Source organism: Buteo buteo, chromosome 13, assembly GCF_964188355.1.
Source record: "Buteo buteo chromosome 13, bButBut1.hap1.1, whole genome shotgun sequence".
In the NCBI taxonomy this organism is placed as follows: Eukaryota; Metazoa; Chordata; class Aves; order Accipitriformes; family Accipitridae; genus Buteo; species Buteo buteo.
The window spans coordinates 7,992,992-8,011,273 of NC_134183.1; the positions used below are offsets into that span (position 1 = coordinate 7,992,992).

The 18,282-nt window shown below is 48.3% G+C and overlaps 1 protein-coding gene across 1 annotated transcript; it reads left to right on the forward strand.

The window, feature by feature from the left end:
- Window positions 1-7: 7 nt before the first annotated feature.
- On the forward strand, window positions 8-10,637 carry KCTD2 (potassium channel tetramerization domain containing 2). The gene is made up of 6 exons (XM_075044496.1): window positions 8-357; window positions 1,816-1,924; window positions 2,595-2,686; window positions 3,385-3,480; window positions 6,388-6,513; window positions 7,125-10,637. Exons 1-6 carry the CDS (start codon window positions 61-63, stop codon window positions 7,152-7,154), a joined length of 750 nt encoding a protein of 249 aa, XP_074900597.1. The 5' UTR covers window positions 8-60; the 3' UTR covers window positions 7,155-10,637.
- Window positions 10,638-18,282: the final 7,645 nt, after the last annotated feature.

An 18,282-nucleotide genomic window follows, 5' to 3' on the forward strand; every position in this document is an offset into this window, starting at 1 on the left:
ACCGGAAGCGGCGGCGGAGCGGACGGTGATGGCGACGCGGGGCCGCTGAGCGCTACCGCCATGGCCGAGCTGGCGGCGGCGGCGGCGGAGGGGCCGCCGCGGGGCCGTACCCCCAGTCCGGGCCCCGGGGGGGCGCCGGGGCCGCCCAGCCCCCGCGCGGCCGGAGCGGTGGCGGCGGGCTCCGGCGGAGCGCTGTCCCCGCCCGGCGCGGCCCGCCCGCCCGCCGCCTCCAAGTGGGTGCGCCTGAACGTGGGCGGCACGTACTTCGTGAGCACCCGGCAGACGCTGTGCCGGGAGCCCAAGTCCTTCCTGTGCCGCCTCTGCTGCCAGGACGGGCCCGAGCTCGGCTCCGACAAGGTGAGGCCGCGGCGGGGGCCGGCCCCCACCCCACCCCGGGACGGCGAGGCCCCGGACGACCGCCCCTCCTTCAGCCGCCTTAGCCCCCGCGGCAGCCGGCGTCACCGGGGAGCAGCGCCCCGACTCGCTCTACGGGCGGGGCGACGGTCCCGGCTGCCGGTGTCCCCGGGGCCAGCACCCCCTGACCCCGCTCTATGGCCCCGGCAGCCCCTGACCCCACGGCGTAGATAGGCCGATCTCCACAGCAACCCCGCGCCCACGGTCCCCGGGGCACATGTCGCTCTGACACACGCCATCTCCTTGTCCCTCGTGTCCCCTTACACGGCCACAGAGGTGGCCGCATCCCCAAGAACGGGGCTCAGAGTCTGCCCTCCACCTCCCGTGGTGACATGACTCCCCTCAAGGAGCAAACCAGCACCTTCCCACAGTGGTTATGGCAGAGAGGGAACTAGGAGGAAACTTTTGCAGAAACAGGAATTTTAGTGATTTCTCACCCTGAGCACGTATGATTTTTTATTTGATATATCTCACTTTGCTCTCCTAAAAGATCACAGCGCATGTTCCTTGCATGGGTCGATAGTTTTGAAGTCGTTGCACTTTATCATAAGGATTTGGCAAACAGTTATTCTTGTAATTGCAGGTTTTCTGTAGGAGCCACTGCACAAGGTTTTGTAAATATTTTGTGTGTAGGTCAGACTGAGAATTAGTTGGATCCCTTGCCATTCTGTTCAGAGTTTAATCAAAAGATAAATACTGGATGTGATCAAAATAGCAGTCACCAGCATGAGTGAGTAGAAGAGATGACATTTCAGAATGTTTTTTCATAGTTATTGCTTTAGAGCAGATTGATGGGCAAGACAAACGTTGCTTTAAAGTGATTTAAGGGAGTGATATGAAAGACTTCAGAGCTGGCTCAAGAAATGCGTTTGACTATCAGTTGTTGGTTACTTGATGGCAATAGCTACTGTATTGCTAGAGACACAGCTGGTGCATTGCAATGTGCATTTTCAGTAGTAGAAAGGAGAAAAAAAGCTACTTAAACCATCATATGCTGTTAGCAAGAACTGGGGATCCCGTTTTCCACCAGAGTCTCCTAGGTAAAGTTGTCTGGAAGACAAATTTTGACAGAACACAACTGCCAGCTTTTGGTTCTTATTATTGCAGTGAAGAAAACTGCTAAGCCCTGCTTTTCTCTCCAGGTATATAAACTCTGTTCCTAGAAGTGCTTAATTTGAAGCATCTGCCAGCATAATTGAGCTGCAATATTTGTAGCTGAGTTCAGATATTGGGGGGGAGGGGGGAAGTTGGTTTAAATGTGGAGTCATTAGTACACCTTTCACAGTCAAATCAGTTCAGGTTCTCAGAGAAAAACTGTTCAGTTTATTGTTTTCAACTGAAATTATTTTTTCCCTGGTACCACTTAACTATCCCTGCTTCACTCCTGTACACACTCAACAGGATGAGACAGGGGCGTATCTCATCGATAGAGACCCCACGTATTTTGGTCCAATACTGAACTACCTCCGACATGGGAAGCTCATCATAAACAAGGAGCTTGCAGAAGAAGGTAAGAGAGAGATATAAGGGAAGAACTGCAAACGCTGTTTGATAGCAGTATCCCAGAGCCTTCATCAGAAACTTGCCTGAGCGCATAAGGTTCCTGACACGGTGCTGCATAAGGGTGTGAGCAAGCCGCATCTCCCAGTAGTGCTGTTAGTACCGCTAGTTTCTCAGAAGGACGCTCATTAACAGGGATTAAATCATTAGATCCTGTGTCTTCCTGAAAGCAGAGGCCTGCAGCTTATAGCACAACCCATCGCTGCTCTGCTTAGCTCTAAGGCTTCTGTTGGCAGAGGAGAAGATCTGATAGCACATCTCCTCTCCCTCCACAGACAGCTGTTCTCTACAAGCAGGCAGCTTTGGTGACTTTCTCCTAATGGGGCTGCGTGAACAAAATAGAGATTATACTATGAGATTTCTGATAATCCCAGGGAAAGGGGAATAATCTTTCTTAAAGATCCTCTAAGTCACAAAAGGAGGTGACAGCTAATTGGTCATTTTCTTCCAGCCTGGGAGCATGAAATCAGTAGTACAGTCTATTCAGCATTTGGGGATTTTCTCACATCTGGGCTAGATTTGGAGTCGGGAGCAGGTGTTGCACCTTTGTAGCAGAATCATCTTCATTCTGCCCTGTACAAAGTAACAGAATCTGTCTCTACTTTTGGTTCCTTTCTCAGGGGTGCTGGAAGAGGCCGAGTTTTACAATATTGCATCTCTTGTGCGGCTGGTGAAGGAGCGGATACGGGATAACGAGAACAGAACCTCTCAAGTAATGCACAGGAACATTTGCGTTATGAAGTCAGTCATTTTCTGTAGTGCAGTAGAAGGACAAGTGTGGCTGTAGACACTTCTCGTAGCAGTTCTTTGGCTTAGTAGTCATCTTTAACAGGGGGAATAAGAGCTTCTAGGTAGACCCAGGGCACAGCTAGGAAAGAGTATCCATTATGGTTTTATAAGCATAGATCACTGAGTCATCTTAGCATTGTAGGGAAAGGAACAGTTAAAAAGAGGGGTCAGGAGCAAAGGTGGGTAGTTATAAAGCAAAACATACTGCTTTGGTAGGTAAAGAATAGTTCAAACTCTTCCTTCTCTAAATCACTTTCTTCCCTTTATATCTGTCTCTCTGCAGCAGTTTCTCCCATTGCTGCTCAGCTGATATTAACACACCCAGTAGTTTCAATTTCAGAAGAGAATGTTTTCAAAAAGCAGTAAACAGCTTTGAAAGCCAAAGAAGCTTTGCTTTCACTGGCCCTTGGACGCCTAGAAGACTTTGAGAAGTGTGCCAACCGTATGTACCTTGTTTAGAATCGGTTGGATGGTCAGAAGGATGAAACCTCAGAAAGCCTGTGGGGCTCAGAGTTCCTCAAATAACAAGATGATGGAGCAGGAGAGGCTTATTAATTTTCTAGCTTGATACTAGTATAACAATTACTAAACTCACACTTATATTTATTCTCCATGCTTTAGGGACCTGTGAAGCATGTGTACAGAGTCCTGCAGTGCCAAGAGGAAGAGCTCACACAGATGGTGTCCACTATGTCCGACGGGTGGAAATTCGAACAGGTACCATTACCAAAGAATGGCAGAATCCCTTTGAAAGCTGCATATGGACTAAGCAGAGTTTGCTATTGAATTGCACTTCACACTGCTCTTTTCTTCTGAATAAGCAGTCTGAACTGAGTAGCAGTCCACTTATGTAAAATAACTGACAGAGAAAGGCAGAATTCACTCAAACTGCCAAGAAAGATTTCATTTTCTCTGAGGACTTCTTGTATCCTTGTCAAATCCCAGAGCAATTCTTCCCTTCTCTTGCATTTCATCACATATACCAGGCCCCAGTACAACAGTTTTATCCAGGAAAATTAATAGATACGTGAAAAAACACAGCACAACTTCTCTGGAAGCTCAAAGCCATGACTCCTGCATTTGCTAAAGAGGCGCTGAGTGACATGAGAAATACACTTCCTGCAGATGCCTTTGTAATGCAGCTGGTTTCAGGGTTAGGTGTCACTGAAGTTGCGTATGGCATTAGTTCCAGATTTGGTTTCTGGAATCAAATACAGTCCTCTTATTTAGGAGGACAGAGAACTGGAAACCAGCTGGCCTGCATGTTAATGCTATATTAAGAAACTGCAGAATAGGCTCTGTGGATTACAGCTCTGCTGTCTTCCCAATTAGTCCGGCTTCAGTACAAGTGGATGTTGTGGGAAGCGTGCTGACACAAAGTGTGGCACAGGATTAGCAACAGCGCTTGCATCACTTGTTCATATATATCTGTTCCATAGTGCCTGTCAACTCCTATTGAGTAGTGGAGAGGCAGCCAAAAACTCATGCCCCTGTGAGCCACTAGCTGCTTTATGGAAATGCAGTTCTCCAACACCCAGGTTTTGCTGTCCGGAAATTTACTTACAGAATTTGTCTTTCACACACACGTATGCACCCCCAAAACCAGAAGGCTATAGGCAGTGCCCTACACGGGAATCTGCACCCTTACATCTTTTCTAGTCTTGCTTTTCAAATCTGTAACAAGAGGGTCCAGATACTAGTTACAAGCAAACGCTAGTGTGTTCCCTTCCAGTTCCCTCCCTCCCTTTGCCATCCACAACCTCTGCACAAACCACCAAGATCTCTTCCAGCTTCCTTCCTGTACACCGCAGGCACCAGGAAAATTTCCTGCACATCCCACTTCAGCACGCTCCCACCATCAGGAGCTGTTCTTGCCCTCCCCAGGACTTTCATTCCGTTCAAACAGCCCCAAAGGCAGCAAGCCTAAACAGGACAGACAGATGCAATGCTTTGGTCAGGGCTAGACCTCACGCCTCTCTCCAGCTGGGAGATGGTCCACACTGGGTCACAGAGCAGGAACATGGCAATGGTGCAGCACGGGATACGTCCCATGCTGAAACGGGCCCTGCTGGGAGGCACATTGTAGCTGCAGCCTATTGCCAAGGTCTTTCCCCAGATGTACAACCCAGCATGGCTTCTGCCCTCCCCCAAATCACACCTGTTGGCATGCTGAGACATTTTAGGAAAGATGGTAACAGAGGTACATATTGGGGACAAAGAGAGCCTATTGCTAAATCTTAGCCTGGATGCCAATGACTGAACAGAGCAGACGTTCCTTTCGTGGACTCTTTGGATCCAGTCACTTCATAACATCCAAAAGTCTGGTTCAGAAACCTGCAGGAAAGCCAAGAGTGGTAAAAGCTGTTGCAGCCTTGTTGTCTGTCAGGCTTCGGTTCTCAGGGGAGCATGTGGCCTTTCAGGTTCTTTGCGTTATACCATTCAGTCCTGCTTAAATTAAGGATGGAATAGAGATTTGCTATTTCAAATGGAAATCCATTCTCCTGTCCACCTGCAGTTCAGTAGTCTGGAAAATGGCTATCTTTATCAAAAGATACTTTGTGTTTGTTGAGTAAATAGTGGTGAGTGGTATTGAAATATCCGAGACCTTAAACAGTCAAGACAGGGAGTAGGGAAGCAAAAGAAAAAAAAAAAATAATCCTTTTTTTATCCTGTGTCTATCTTCTGCCCTCAGCAAAAACATCAAAACCTATTTAAAACAGTACTGGAGGTCAGTCAGTACGGCAGCCCCCCAGGTCTTCCTGCAGCTGCACTGTAACCATATAGATAGTCGTCTGTCTAGGAAGGCTATTGACTGCATCTGTCTCATATAAATATGGAACTGTCTCTTCTAAAATCCATTAGGACATGGAAGTTAGGGTACATGCTGCATATTAAAGTTTCCTAGATATACACAGTTGATAAGAGTCACATTGCTTTCTTCAGATTACTTAGATTTATTATCTGGAAAGCAGAACTGAGTTGTAAAGGACAAATTAGCTCTGCACTCCAGGATATCCTTTTAATGTAATAATGATAAATGAAACAGATGGGATTTCTTGGATCGAGTCCAGACCCCTCGTCACAACAGTAATAGAATATAATCCCATTTATACAGATATCAAACTCCATCTTGACAACATCTACGTAAAGAATGGTGCCAGTTTGCCACATGTCCCCTAGTTATCTAACATCTGTCTGTGGTAAAGAATTGCCTTTCCAGTTTTTACACATCAAAGTCACAAGGCCAGTTGAGAGCTGAGTTCAACATAGTCTGGACCAGGAAGTCTGCATTGCCTGCCCCATATCTGAATTAGCTGGATTGCAAAACCTATTGCAAAATCTGATGTGTTTTTCCTTTTTCTGCCCTCAGTAATTGGAAAATGTTCTGTTATGTTCAGCATTACAGTTTTAGGCTGGAATTTCTTCCTGGGGCTCCAGGTGCCACCAGAGGGCTCTGGAGCTCGGCTGTATCCCTGCCTTACACACACAGGAAAGCCTGTGACACAGGAGGCTACAGGTCCAGAACGGGTCTCACTGGACAGTTGTACCTCACAAAGCAATTGTAGGAATAAAGCAAGAGTCAAGACTTATTGATAGTTACCTTGGCTGTCTCCTGTTGCACAGCTGATCAGCATTGGATCTTCCTATAACTATGGGAACGAAGACCAGGCAGAATTCCTCTGCGTTGTGTCCAGGGAGCTCAACAATTCTACCAATGGCATTGTCAAGGAGCCAAGCGAGAAGGCAAAGGTAAGGCATCTGCTCAGCTGTATTGACTTGAATTCCCCTATGCAAAGAAAAAGCCCTTCTTACACTAGCAGATCGATAATTTGCAGTAGCAATTCTGTGTACCAGCTCTGCTATTTCCTCCTGTATATGTGATCTTCCCTTCTTGGAAGATTTCACATTTTACTGTAGGACGAGAGCTAAGGCTTTTTGTACGCTTCAAATTAAGACAAAAAAATTGGAGGAAAGAGGTAGACTTGAAAAAGAAGGACAGCATAGCAAGAACCTTTGAGATTGGTCACATTTTGTGGTTGAAGGATGCTGCAGGATGTTGCAGGGAGAGACAAGCTTTTTTTTTCTCTTTCAATCCACTCTTCTCTTTTTTTTTTTTTTTCCCCCAGGATAGCAACAAAAGGTGACATTCTTAACTCCTGGCAGGCAGCTAAGCAGGATTTCTAGAGAAGGGGCTCAGTCAGCTTTAACCAGCCTGTCATTTGTTACAGTAGCATAAAAGCCAGCAAGCTACTCTCACTTTAGTACATCTTTCCTTTCTCTGCAAAAAACAAGGACTCTGAACATGAACTTTTGCATCTAAGCTTGTCCAAGGTATTTACAGAAGCTCTTTTCTTTTTCAGATTCTTCAAGAGCGGGGATCCCGGATGTAATTCAAGTGGCCACTCCGTTAAAACTCCCAGATGTCAAAAGGGCAGTCTAGCTGGGCAGAGCATCTCTCCGCAATGCAACCTTGCCCTTGTACAGTAACCAAGCTAATGCAAAGCAAAGCCGAGCCTGTCCTACCAATGGCTAATAATTCTGGTCATAACCAAAGGCTTCCCTCTTACCCTGGAAACCAAGGAAGGAAAAGACTCTTCCAGTTGGATAGTCCTTTCCACAAGTATTTGTTTTATTTTCTTGGCCAGCGCTGTATTGAATTTTTCCAACAACGGCTGGGCCGGATTCCCAGTCGGAGCCTTTGCGAAGGTTGCTCAGGTCCACAGGCCCTTGTAATCAGTGCCACCTTCCACAGGCTGGCGTCGGTGGGAAGATCTGTATTTGAGCTGTGCCATTTCTTGCACCCAGGTCTGCCACCAGAAAGTGCAGGGACCTTGCAGTGCTCCCCCTCCTGTCAGCCAGCCCCCCCAAATCAGAAGAACAGGGCTTTAAAAGGAGGAACAAAACAACCACTTGTAAAAAACCCACACCAACTTTTCCATTCTTGCTTTGTATTTGTTCCTTGTTCAGTTCCTAAGAGCTGAGTTTAGATACTAAGGGGAGGGGAGTTGCGTGTACATCTAACACAGGGCTTGTTGTTAACACTATTGCATATGGGCTCCTGGCATTTTCCAAAGCCCATTACTTTGCATGCATAAACAGAGAGACCTGTGTTCACCCAGAACAGTGATAGAGTGATAGTTTTGTCATCTACACTTCTCTGCTGAAGAAGAGTGGTGACATCTTCCCCTCCAATACCCTGCCACGGCCATATCTTAGCCTGGTGCAAAGTCACAAGGTTAGGGACTTGTTGCTGCCAAGTTCAGCTTTGCCTTGTTTGTCTCCAGCAGCGTGGGCTCTCTGTCTCCTTCCTTCTCACCAAGGGAGGACTTCAGGCAGAATTTCTTTTGTACTGTAGCAAGCAGGTAGGTTTGTTTTAACCCATGAGATCCTTTGCGGAGGAGATCCCCTATTTACATGCAGTGATTTATCTGCAGCCCCCTCATGTCCCCACCTTTAAGAGATCACCTCAAATTACAGAGGGGCATCACAGAGTTGGGGTGGGGGGGTTTGGTGAAAAGTTGCCAAACTGTTGTAATGTTTCTTGTCCAAAGTGATGTGTCGACTTCTGTGACTTTTCTTTCTTTTTTTTTTTCCTTTTTTTTCTTTTGGAATGCCTTGGATGGATGTGCAAAATGTTCGTTTGTGCCTCTCTTGAATTCTAATCTTAGCCAAACTGCAGTCACTGGTTCCCCTCTGTTCATCTGTGCCATCCCTAACCAAGGGCATGTCCCTTTTAGTCTGGTAAATGGAATTTCTTAGGAATTTGCTGCATGTTCTTCCCTTTTCATCCTGGCTTTGTTCTTTGTAGCCTAAGTGTCCAGACACTTGGGTCTTTTTGAGTCAAGTCCCAAACTGACATTAAACGCAAAGCTTCAGAGATGCTGGAATTCAGAGACATTGACAAGCTCAGAGCAGGTGTTTCTTAATAAGGTATCAGAAAATTCCTCACTTGGACTGAGGAGTTGGGCTCCTTTCTGGAGGACTTCAGCTACCTGTGGTCTCCATAAAGTTTTGACATAGAATTAGGTAGGTTCCCCATCTTATCACTTGTTGCTGACAGGGCCTCGCAGCAGCATTACCAACGGTCGGTCCAACAACCAGTTGAGCAAACAAGATGTGCAGCAAAGACACTGAGTGATACTGCTGCACTCTGCCTCTTTTCAGTCCTGTACGTACTCTTGCCTGTCCTCTCCCATCCTGCTTTGCCAATGTACCTCCTCCGGTGGAGGCTTTGCCTCATTCTCAAGACAGACTGGTTAATTTATCTGTGCTAGTTTAATCCTGGTAACAACGGACCGTGCCAAATGTCTTTGAATTCACGTTGTGTCAGTTACAGGCTGTTGAAACGCAGCTGGCTTGCCATCACGCTGAAGAACCCAGCTCTTCTTCCCTCCATCTTCCCTGTTTATAATGTGGTGAGATGGTATTGGTGTGATTAGACCGTACGCCTTGGCTGGGCCTAAATAACACTGTGATGTGTATAGATATCTCTCCTCTGTCAGTATCTTGTAGCCTCAGTCATTGTCCGTCTGTGCTCACAGCTAAGAAATCAAGAAGCACATGTATGCGAGTTAGCAGCCTAAAAAGCCCTTTAACACTCTCATCTGTCTTCTTTCCCTTCCTCAGAGGAAGGAGTTTCTGGGAACTGGTCAAGAAATATCAAGCTAAAGACAGCAGGAACTGGTTGAGCTGTGTGTCACATCGATGCCAGCTGAGCACCTTGCTTTTCAAACCATGGAGCTCAAAGCAACAGTAGTTGCAAAGGGAGACTTTCTGTCCAGTACAACTCAAGTAGATAAAAATGATACCTCCTTGCTTTTTTTGCATCACCAAAAATGCCATATGTAGTGAAGCCCACGAGAGGATTGCCTGATGCAAGAGTGATGCCATCACTCTCCCCTCTGAGCCACAGAGCCCCAAAATTACCGTTACCAGTTGAATGGAACAGTACTCAGGTGCACAAGAAAGACTATCAAAGTTGCATCTCGGTTTTCCCCTCCACGCTGCTTTCTGCAGTGAGGACGTGCCAGGGGATTGAAGACTTTGGGTTCAATTGCAGAGTCTTTAAGTTCAAAAGAACAAGTTCATGGTAGAAAACCAATCATTGGTACTGGACACTCAAGTTTTGGGTGACATTTAGGACCAGGCATGAAGTCCATCCAGAGCAGGTACATTCCAAGTGAAGGATTTCTCCTTTCCCAACTGTGCTAGGTCACCTTTACCCTGAGACCAAGGCTGGTCTCAGCATTATGCACCAGTTGCATCCCTCTGTGCTCGAGAACAGGGCTTTTCCTTCCATTGCCTTTCACTCAGTCACAACTATATCAAAACTAGTGCTGAATTAGGATGAAATTTGTCCCATTCACTCTAAAAAAGGTAGCATGTTGTGGTGAGTAGGGTAGGTCAGCAGGGATAGATCTACTGGCTATCCAAGAGTGCGTGTGCCTCTTGGGAAGCTTCGCTGTAAAGCATTAATCCTGGGAATGGACAGTATGACACTTTGGGTTTTTTTAAACTGTCCCAGTGGCCTAAATTGTTCCATTATGGCAAGACTGGAAATATCCTCTTAAAGTGTCTTTGTTTCTGCACATTTTTAAAAATCGATTTTTCTCAGGGGTGACTGAGTGGGCTGAGGCAAAGGGGGCATGGTTCGCTGCAGGGCGGTGGGACGGAGCAGCTCCCCAGTCCTGCAGCTGGGCCGTGGGCTCCTCCCCTCGCGTTTGCCTGCAAACCCGGAGGTTTTGTACAGTTTGTCACGTGTCAGTGCCCTTTGCTACTGTTTCTCTTTGTTTATTAAATGTGTTTGAATAACAGTTGAGATGCTGTGATTAATTTTTTTTTCAATAAAGATTCTGAAATGGGTTTGAAAAGTTTGAACAAACAGTCTGCAGCCTGCTGCTTTCTCTGCATCCATTTGCCACGTTACGAGACAAATACTACAGTATGGGGAAAGAAACGTGCAAATTGTGTACCTGCTTCTGACTCTATTTGTAACAATGATTTGCTAAGAGGAGAATATAATTAGATTTTGGAGTCTTTCTAGGTTGCTTTCAGAGAAAAAGGCAAAATGAAGCATGTTTCTGATTTTCTGTTACACAAAAGAATCTCAACTTCTACATTGATCTTTACCATTTCCACTGATGACCACAAGCAAGTAGAACGTTAACACAAGCATTAAATGTGAGTAGCTAAGAAAGGAAGAGAATTTTTTTGTCAGCTTCCGTTTGCTAAACCCCTACTCAACTCTGGACCAGCACACGTGGCAAAAAGGTCTGACTGTTTCAGACAGCTTTGCCCCTTCCTCTACCACAGAAGTGCCACGCTGAACATCTGCAGAAGCTTGCAAACAGCTCTCCACTTTCCACACAAGACCAAAGATACAAGGTTCTTGCCATCACCAAGACAAATGGAATGAACATGAGAAAAATAAAGTGGAGTTTCTTAAAGCTAGCTTCCCCTTGTGTTCTGAGCCCGCAGCTGACTGCTGGGTGAGAGACTGCCCTGGGCATGTGGCATTAGCCCAGAAACACTGGAGGATGTTTTAAATAGTTGGTCTATTACCTCCACCCCGAAAGCTGCCAGCCTTCCCCACGTTTGTGACCTTAGCAAGACGGGTGGATTAGCTGAGATTTAGGTTCTTTCCTGTTTACAGAGTATTGCAACTCAGAAACGCTTGGAACACAGAGATACCAACAGATGGACAAGTAGCAGGGAGGCAGAGAGGCAAACCAGTCAAGCTTTGGTGATGCCGAAAGTTGGGCAACATTGACAATTTGGGCCCAACATGGGGAAAAGGAGGAGGAGGAGCAAAGACATAAATGAAGAATAGGAAAACTTGGATTAATTTAGTCTTACTTTTGACTACAAGTGGCTGTTGCCTGCTGTAGCTACTCTGAAGGCTGCCCTGCAGGCACGCTGCCTGCCTCCATCCCGACCACAACAGGAGCCTCAAAGCAACGGAGCAGGGAGGGGGTTGGCACGTCCCCAAACCAGGGTTTAACACCAACGCGGTGGAAGAAGACAAGACTGTCCCCCCCACAGGGAGCTCAGCAGCATGGGGGGCAGAAACCATGGCTGAGCCAAGTCACCACATAGCATGGGTTGATTGAAGACAGTACTTTTCAAACCTCCTTGACTCCATCCCCACATCTCTGTTCCAGACCTGACTGCAGGTCTGGACTGCCAGTGAACTTGCCCAGAGTAAAGCCATGCTCAAGTGCCGGCAGCATCTTGGGCAGAGATGGAAACTGCAGGGCTGGCACTGCTGACACCACATGCGTATTTGATCACATTCACAAGGTAGGACTTGTCAGCAGAAATTCAAATTACAGCCAGCATTTCAGGCCTGCAGCCATAACCTCCCTGCTCTCCCACTTTAGGACTGTCCTATAAGGCCATGTAGGCAGGAAGAGCCTTTGTGCAGGACCTTTAAGCAGCTCCAGGTCCGCCAGGCAGGTGGTTCCTCTAACACAATGCTATATCACCATGCAGAAGACACAAGCATCGCTCAGCGTTTTCTGCAGAAACCACAAGCTGGAGCCACCAAGCCTTTGCGCCATCCCTTGCTTTCCCATCCAAGGCTGTGCAACCCACTTAACTCCTTTTAAAAACAATTTCTTTACTTCTTGCTGCAGAAAACACAGGCGATGCCCCAGCATTACCAAGTGGTGAGAGGTTGTACTGGATTGGCAGCAGCGCTGCATGTCTTACCTTACCCAGAATAAGAATGAACCCAACGCACCACCTCTGAATAAGCAGGTCCTGTTGTTGCCAGGGGCCAGGCCAAAACTCAGCCATCCCTGTTGCCAAAACCCAGGCAGCTCTAGGTCTGTTGCAGCAGCAGGAGAAGGGAAAGAGGGGGACAGTTTGCAGCAGAACTGGCCTCAGCAGAGGGTTAAGGCCCTGGCTCTTGGCTGGGTTTGTCAGAGCACCCCAGGCTGCCTCCAAACCCTGCTGCCCCGAGAAGATGCAGGATGCTCAGTGGAGGCACCTTCCCAGGGACAAGCAGCTCCTGTGGGCAAAGGGCTCCATCCCTGGGGCTGTGCCACCACCAAGGCAGGAGGCAGCACAAAAACACCCAAGTAGCTTAGTACCTACCCCACAGAGGCAACTGGGGGAAATAAATTCCCCAGGTGGCTTTGCCAGGTGCTTGGGAGGAAGATGAGTAACAAAACATAGCTGAGATTTTGCGATAGCCACAGAGTAAAGGCAATAAGTAGCGCACGCACCCGAGCTGCAGCAGATGGACTTTAAAACCCTTTATCATCCTTTTCTGCATTGGAAAGGGCATAAAACTAACAGTCCCACATCCGTCCTGTGGAAGGAAAGGCTCAGGCTCCTGCCAGGGCTGAGCCCACCCCAGCCACCACGCTGTGGCCGGGGGCCACCTGGCTCCCTGGTGCTGGGGCTCACCTCACCACAATACCACAGAACTCCCATTAGTCACCCCAGCCGGCAGCTCGGCTTGCCCCTGCCAGTTTTGCCTGTAGCACAATTCATTTGTTTTTCTGACCTGCCCGCTCATGTCTGTGGACAGAGAGGAAACCCGAATTGACGTTACAGATAGGAAAGGGTTTTAGCAGCATTAAGGCACCTATCAGCATCTGGCTGCTTGGCCTGGGGCTCCAGCAAAAAGCAGTGGAAACTGCTGCTGCATTTCCCCTCTCTGCACATGTCTGGGAGGGTGAAACCCAGTGCTGCAGAGGTCTGGCCACAGCCATAAATGCATCTTGCACAACACGTACGCTCTTCTGCTCTGCCTCAGGCTCTCATGTAAAGACGAAGGTCAGTTCGTCACTTACCCACTCACCTTCACCCGGAACAAAGTAATCAAGCCAGATCTATTTGCAGACAGAAAGCCTGCAGATATTTTCAACCCAGCTTACTGACATGTTTGGGAAACAAGAACCTTAGCCATGTCCTTCCACCTAGATCTGGTTCGGAGACAGTCACTGAAGGTTTAGCCCAACTTTCATATGGGCAAATAACACCCACGTACCCTCTCCTTTCCAGGGCTGGAGAAACACATTGGTTTCTCCAAGCCACAGTAAAGGAGCTGCAATCCCCTAGCAATTGCCTTCAGAACGTGGTATAACAGATGAGCAAAGGCATCGATATTTGACCTTCTGGCAATATTTCCTATTAGAGGCCCCCATCCCTCCTACGGTTCCCCAGACTTCAGCAGATGGGAGTCTGATACAAGTCCATCATCAGTCTGAAGCGTGAGGAGTTCTCAAGTTTCATGGGTCTTGCACAGATCCTCAGTGAGCTGAGAGCTCAGCTGGTCTCTGTGTCACCAAGAAAATCCTTGGGAAAGGTGAGCACCTTCCACCCATGATTTAGCTCAGGGCAGTCTGGGCAGCAGGTCCTTCAGCACAGCCAGGAAAACACGCACCAATGATCTTGATGAATTCAAAGGACAGTGGCTAAAAATGAGGAAAAATGTTTGGGCAACCAAGCAAAGAGCCAGGCCCTTAACCCAGGCACTGAGTTCAAGATGTCTCAGAAAAGCAGGCAGTTTAGTCACTAAAGGGCTAGGAAATACTCAATGAACAGTCATCCTCATCCTAATATTTCAGTGGATTTTAATCTAAAATTTGAATGCAGAGAAACATATAAAAAGTAAGAAGGGGATGGTTGTATTTGCCAAACCAAAGGGGTTTTGCCCATGAAACAAATGCTCAAGGCCACATTTTGCTCTTTCCACACACACCCCTGACAAGATGACCCTAAGGCACAAAGCGACCTGCACTTCCCAGCAGGATGAAGAGCTCCTGTCTTTCCTTTTCCAGGAATCACAAGGCTGAACATCGAGATCCCTCTGGGTGTGGGCAGGAAGAGCCTAGGTGTCGGCACTAAGTTATTCTATCTCCTTTCCTGCCCTGTTGTGACTTCTAGGCATCACCTGCACCTTCCTTAGAGCAATTGTCCTTGGACAAGAGACCTGAGCAGGACCTGGCTGGGATGACAGAGGACCTGCTGAGAGCAGCACAGCCAAAGCTGCTTCTTTTGGCTCACTGGAGCCCAAAACCCTGCTGGCTTCATAAAAACCATGCTCCACAAGTTCTGGCTGTGCACCTTCAATCCCCCACAACCTCCTACACCTGCTCCAAGAATCCAGTAGCCAGCCACAGGGAAACACTTCTCTTGATCCTTCCCCCACTAAATCCCATATTCCTCATTAATAAAAGCCAAGGTAAATGACAATCAAGAGCTTGACAGGTAAGATCTGCTACAGGGAAACCTCCTTGCCACTGCTCAGGGTCCCCAGATGTCAGTCCATGGGAGAGATGGGCTGCAGCACGGCTAGACTCTCACCCACAGCTGCAACACAGCCCATTGCACCCACCCCGTGCCACAACCTCATCTACTGGCTAGAGTTTTCATGCAGCTAATTATAAGGTAACTCCATTTCTTCAAAAGCCCCACTTTTCAGGGAACACACCAGCCTCCCTCACCTTCACAAATGCAGGAAATTGCTGAAAGAAAAGCACCAGCAGCTTCCAGATATCCTCAATAACCTCAGCCAGGTTCCTATCAAAGACCTCCATCTGTTTGGGTAGTCCTGTGTCAGCATTGGTCCCTGTCTCTGTCCCGGTCCCAAGGCAGCACAAACCCACAGCACAGGGCAGCGTGGCAGGTCAGGGCGTCACACAGCACAAGCCAGAGACACTTCCAAAGCCACTTCCAGCATGAATTTACACAAGCACATCTTTTGCAAACCCATCTCCGGAGCCAGCCCCATTGCCTTGGGAAGAGCTGCCCTTCCTGGCACCGACCTCCCTGCCTACTGCACAAAGCACAAGCTCTGGGAAAGCCACAGGCAGCGACCGTGGGGGGGGGTGGCAGCAGTCAGGAGGGCAAGGGCCAGCTTGCACACCAACCATTCGCAATCACCCACCAGCTGGAGATTTGCCATCAGGTTAAAGAGAAGGGACAAGCCACATCTTGCTGGATTCCTGCAAGCTGATGGGAGCTGTCAGTGCGTGCTCTGGTGCCAGCTGCCTCCTCATCCCCCATTTCCCACCTCCACACCAAGCAGTGTTATCCCCAGTACTGGCTAATGGTCATTAAACCTGGTCCCAAAAGCAGGATTTCTCACCTGGTGTTACACCCACATTCTTGGTGACTAATGTGCACAAAACAGCCAGGCAGATCCAAAGTCAACCCAGGAGAGCAGAAAACAGTGGTGAGACAGATCAAAGATCAATCTAGGCAAGGAGCTGGGCTTAAGTGTAGCTGGGGGAAAAAATGGGGTGGAGGGTGTGTGAGAAGAGGCCCCAGATGAGGCTGGTCAGGCTAATTAAGACCTATTAGTGCAGGCAGGACCCTGCTGCCCTTTGCAGGGGAAGGACATGGGAGCAATGCAATGGGAACTGCTTGGGAAACTCATGATAAACCAGCACTTCCCCCATCCTTGGCACAGTCCCATTTTCTCAGCACCAGCAGAGCTGGTCTGTAGGGGTTTTGCCAGGATTGTTCAGATCCTGTCCCTGCCTCAGTCTCAGGCCAGGAATCTGTTTTCAGGTGCTCTGAGAGCTCAGTTTTTGCTGGGTCTGTCTGGGTTCAAGAGAAGGATCAGAGCAGGAGTTTAATTTGGGACTGAACCTGGGGCAGGAATAGCTCCCTGCCCTGAACTGCTCTGCAATCCCACAGCTGAAATGTCACTTAGTTCTCCTTTTTTTTAAAACAAACAAACAGCCCCCCCCACTTCCTCTGTGAGATTCCATCTGTTGGATGATTTGCTAATCTGGATCTCTGGAACAAATTCAACTAGTCTTTCTCAAAAACAATTTGCAAGCTCTGAAGCATTTGCACTTTGGTTTCCAGGCAAATGGTCTGCCCCAAAACTGCTGCTGAGGCTCCTGAGCTCAGGACTGGCTTATGGAGCCATAATATGCCAGTAAGGACATGCACAGAGCCAGGGACTTGCAGCCACCTCCATCGTGCCCTAGGCACAGCCTGTCCCTTAAGGGCTGCAAGCGACTGCTGACAAGTGACATCCCGCAGACACAAGCCTGTAGTGTTGGGCCACGCTGTGTCACTTGGGCCAATGCTTTAATCAGAGCTAGATCTGGATTCTCTGCCATCAACTTACTGGGTGACCTTGGAAAAGTCAGCTGGGATGTAATACAACCTACCTGGGAGAGGATGGCAAAGCAAGCCAAGATCTCAGGATGAAAAGGTACTTGAAAAGGTACTTAAAATGTCACTTATAAAGGTATTTACCAAGAGAAGTGTTTGACTTTCCTACCCCCAACAGACACTGAGTACTGAGTGACCCCAAAAAACAGTTTACCACCCTCCTCAGCTTACAGTAAACATCTCATTTCTGTGCATGCGGTTTATTTTACACATTCATAAAATACATGTCCAGCCCACACGGGGCTGAGCTGGGGCAGCAGGAGGATGCTGCTGCAAGCCACGCAGCAGGTTACAGAGACCTAATGTACCACGAACAAGAAACTTTGCTCTCCATTTCCATCCCTGCTGCCAAGCCACAGGCATCGCCTGGACTCTGAACACTGCTCCAAGCCCCATTGCTGGGGGCAGCGGTTCTGCCTCCCCCACAGCCACACTCCTGACTTCCCTGCTGGACCCTGCTGCTGGGTCTCCCTCCTGAGCAGCTGTAGGGGAGAAGTGGACTGCTCTTCTCACCCCAGAGGTATCTACCAGCTGTAAGCTTTTACTGAGGACAAGATACAGAGATCATCATCATTTGCAGGCTAAATATAAACATCTTTCTAGGAGGTGAGCTACATAAATGCCCCAGGCCCTTGTGTTTCTCAGCATAAAGGGCTGCCTGCCCTTGCAGGGAGCAGCCAGCAACCTTCATGCCAGCAGCTGCTTGTCCCCCATTACAGCTGAGGGAAACTGAGGCACAGAAGAAGCAGGGAGAATCACTGTGAGCACTCCTGGTCTGCTGCCGTGAACAACTACTAGGGCTGTTCCATCACAACTAGGGAAATCCAAGAAGGCTTGAATGCTGGTGTCCTGGGGGTCGCTGAAGAAGAAGAAGAAAACGTTTGGACCTGAACAAGAGAGAATTAGCTCATCAGGGAAGACAGTGACTGGCAAAGAGTGGCTGGAAAGAAAGACTGAAACCATCCAGGGCACCCATGTGTCCCCAGGCATTGCACCAGCTGGTAGTGGGAAGCACGTTTGCACTAGTTCATCTGCTCCCAACAAAAGCATGCTGTTTGCAGTAGGCACCCAGGTGTGGCTATTGCTATGAACTTCAATCCTATTCCCAACACTATCAGCACAAGATGATCACATGCATGTGAAAATCTGCCTGTGTTTCGCAGATGTCCCTGGTCTCATGTACACTGCTCAACACCAGGAGCAGGTTGCCTGAGAACATCAAGCCCATAGAAGCACGAAAACACACACTAGCCTTCCACGTTTGCACCGTCCATCCTATCCGGTTACCCTGGGAAGGGTTAAACCAAGGTTTTGCGGCAGTGCTGTTGTTCAGTATGGCACAGCTGCGTAAGCCAGTGCTGGAACAAACTTGTT

What these genes read in the sequence shown, in the direction of transcription:
- KCTD2 (XM_075044496.1), top strand. Translation starts at nt 61, where the DNA reads ATGGCCGAGCTGGCGGCGGCGGCGGCGGAGGGGCCGCCGCGGGGCCGT. An exon ending in CCGAGCTCGGCTCCGACAAG is followed by an intron (nt 358 to 1,815) that starts GTGAGGCCGCGG and finishes CACACTCAACAG; the next exon opens with GATGAGACAGGGGCGTATCT. An exon ending in AGCCAAGCGAGAAGGCAAAG is followed by an intron (nt 6,514 to 7,124) that starts GTAAGGCATCTG and finishes TTTCTTTTTCAG; the next exon opens with ATTCTTCAAGAGCGGGGATC.